The sequence below is a fragment of the Protobothrops mucrosquamatus genome, unplaced genomic scaffold (assembly GCF_001527695.2).
Source record: "Protobothrops mucrosquamatus isolate PMUCROS unplaced genomic scaffold, P.Mucros_1.0 scaffold7919, whole genome shotgun sequence".
In the NCBI taxonomy this organism is placed as follows: Eukaryota; Metazoa; Chordata; class Lepidosauria; order Squamata; family Viperidae; genus Protobothrops; species Protobothrops mucrosquamatus.
In genome coordinates, this window is record NW_015393718.1 from 32458 (window position 1) to 35606 (window position 3149).

General features: G+C 38.6%; 1 protein-coding gene across 1 annotated transcript in view; it reads right to left on the reverse strand.

Annotated features, from left to right (window-relative positions):
- The window catches only part of LOC107300675 (NADH dehydrogenase [ubiquinone] 1 alpha subcomplex subunit 3-like), a 5514-nt gene extending 5214 nt beyond the window's left edge, over positions 1-300 (reverse strand). The window contains exon 1 of the mRNA XM_015829979.1: positions 216-300. Coding sequence (XP_015685465.1) covers positions 216-300 — 85 coding nt within the window. The remainder of the gene's footprint in view (positions 1-215) is intronic.
- Positions 301-3149: the final 2849 nt, after the last annotated feature.

The following is a 3149-nucleotide window of genomic DNA, read 5'->3' on the forward strand; positions in this document are numbered from 1 at the left end:
ATGTTTAGAAAATCTTATAACTATTAACTGTATAACTTCTTCTTTTCCTAAGGCTTTCCTAAAAGCTTTTCCTACAGCTTTGGTTAAAGTAGATGCACATAAAGGAATACATTGCAGACATGCACAACACATAAGTCCTACAACCACTAAAAAATTTAGGCCAAGAAACATTTGTCTTAACCATTCAGTGTTGGGAAACAGATTAGTTAACCAACCCCAATCGCTCCACATATTTTCATACTTTTGTTCAGGAGCTTTAGCCACTTTCCTGATTCCTTCTGAATATCCATTCTGCTTCATGATTGTCATCTACCTTTAAATCCCGCAAACAAATTTTTACCTTTATTTCCCAGGCTGCTCTGGTGTGTTGTCTTCAGTAATATTAGAAGTAGAATCCACCCCTCATGATTATTACACAGTATTTCACACCCACAAATTGATCCACAATTTCAACAATAATAACAGCTACAGCAATCACAGTGACAGTAACAAAAGATATACATTTACCACCCAATTCTTACAATTTACAATTCTACGTTTTCAGTTTCTAATGGTATGACTTCTGCCTTAGTTATTCATTTTATTTGTAACAAACCACTTTTACTTCTCTGATGAGTCACCACCAACATCTTTGTTCTTCGTCTGGGGTCACCTGAAATTCTAATAGAGATATTCAAAATAGGTAGGGGTTCTGATCCACTACCCATTCAAGTCCTTTTAAACATGGCTTTCGGTCCTTGTCCTGGAATGACCGTCCACCCTCTTTCAGGTCCAGTCACCACCTTCTCTCATGTGTGGTGAGTCCAACCCTTCTCAGCCCTCCGGACAGCAGATTCAATATAAGAAACTTCCCTTCTTTGGTTGTAGAAGTTCCTCCTTCCATTTACGATTCAGCACCCACTGTCCCGGCTGGATCTTATGGACTGGAAATTCCAAAGGAGTTGTTTGCGCCACCAAGCCTTCCTGTCAAAGAGAAGACAGAGACCCCAGTACTTATTCTACATTTAGCTATTTGTCTCCCTCCTTTGGGAGCCTTAACCCTTTATTAACCCTTTTACATATCAAACATCCCTCTGTAGCCCTTTGGGCTATCCCATAAATTCCAAGGGTAGCATAGAATTTCAAATACATTTCTACCTATGCTTTAATTCCCCAATGATTCCCCTCATATAGTTTTTGGATCACCATTCTTGCAGTACCTTGTGATAACCACAGAATCCCCTTAAGACCATTTTTTGTTGTTTGGTAATTATAAATCTACTATAGCCTCAATCCTTTTACTATCTATTTTCCTTTCCCCTTCAACTATAATATATCCTAGATATTTTACCTCCTTTCATACCAATTGGGCTTTATTTGCTAGACACCCTCAATCCTTTCTTCTGCCAAAAAAATTGCTTTCCCAGTTCTGTATAATTCCCAGAATAAGATCTTACAAAACTGGGAAGCTACATAAAAATGTATTTGCTTCCACAGCTTAAAAGTGGAGGAAAGAAAAGAAAGAAAGAAAAAATCATTTGTCCTGTATCAGATAGACTATACTTGTCCATGGAAGCTCTATCAAAAATTGTCACATTTTTCTTTCTCCTCCCCCTTTCACCCTGATTAAATACCATGTTACAAAAATATAACTCAATAAACTTATTGTAAATAACACATTCAGGATTTTAAAAGGTAAAGCACATAGGCTCACCAATTAGCATTGGGCCAACATTTCTGGAATGCCTTTTGTCTCAGGCAGACATCAAACAGGACAGCTAAGAAGACAAAAGATTGTCTCCCCCTTCCCCCACTCACCAAACCAGACAGAGTAAAAATTTATACAAAACCTTTGCTTGAAACAGCCCTCAGGAGGAAAATTGCCATAACATTTACAGAAGTGGCTTGCCAAAACCTCCCTCCTAGGGCTGAACAAAAATAAACCAGCCCCAAAACACTCAGCCAACCCTCATGGCTAAAGCAGGATTTGAACTCAAATCCAGCCTTGCAGCCTGTGGCTATAACCCTGAAACCAAATTGGTTTTCTATAAAGATTTCCCTTCCCCTCCTTGGCTCCAAGGAAAAGGAAAACAAATTGAACACACACAGTATGCAGCAATTAATCATCTCTTTTGCAGCAGCGAGTAGTCCCAAAGACACATATTTATCAGATGTTAAATAAAACATCATAAGATTGTTCCTTTGACAAGAATACCCTCAAATGTATTATTAAGGATAAATCCAAACTAAAATGCAAAGGAAAATCACTGAAGCATGCCACACATACAAAAACAAAATATCAGAATTGGATGGGACATTAGAGGTCCTCTAGTCCAACCCCTTACTGAAACAAGAAACTCTATCCATTTCAGACCCTATCAATTTCTAACCTCCTCCCAAAAACCTCCAATAATGAAGCATCCACAGTTTCTGGAGACAATTATCCCACTGATTAATTATTCTTACAGTCAGGAAATTTTACCCAATTTCTGTTCTTTAACCCCCCCCCCCAAAAAAAGAAAACACAAACAAGCATGCAGACAGAAACTTTCTCCCCCCCTTTTTTTTCTTTCTTTCTTTGTTCTGCATCTCTTACTTTTCCAAGGCAGAAATTCTTGGGTTAAAAAAGTAACAAACTAAACATATTTAAAAGAATTGCTCAAAAAATTTACCCCCCTTCAGCAGCCCTTCCACCGTGGGCTTTAAACCCATTCTACCTTCCAATGTAATGTTATATACTGTTTCTGGTGAATTACTTCACCAGGGTTCTTTAAAGTCACCTTTAAATGATCCATGTGTACCCCTCTTCTATTGCCCTCTTGGGCCCATATAAGAGGGTCCACTTTTCCTTGAGCTTCCTCACTCAAGGTCATAATATTTACAATTATTTCTCTTTCATTCCCCATAATAACAATCCCCAATTTACCAATTAAGTACCTCCTGGCCAAATTGCAGCTCCCTTCTACCAAAATATAATCCAGGCCCTTTTGCTACTGTCTGGACCATAGCAGATTTAAATATTGTTGCTTCTACTACATGTCCCCAATTCCCTGATCCTTAATCTTCCCTTTCCCAATTTGCATTCCTGGAGGTATATAGTTCAGGGTAAATTTGATGGCTCCGGAATCCACCGAGTACACCCTTTCCTCCTCCAGGGATCCAACCTTTAA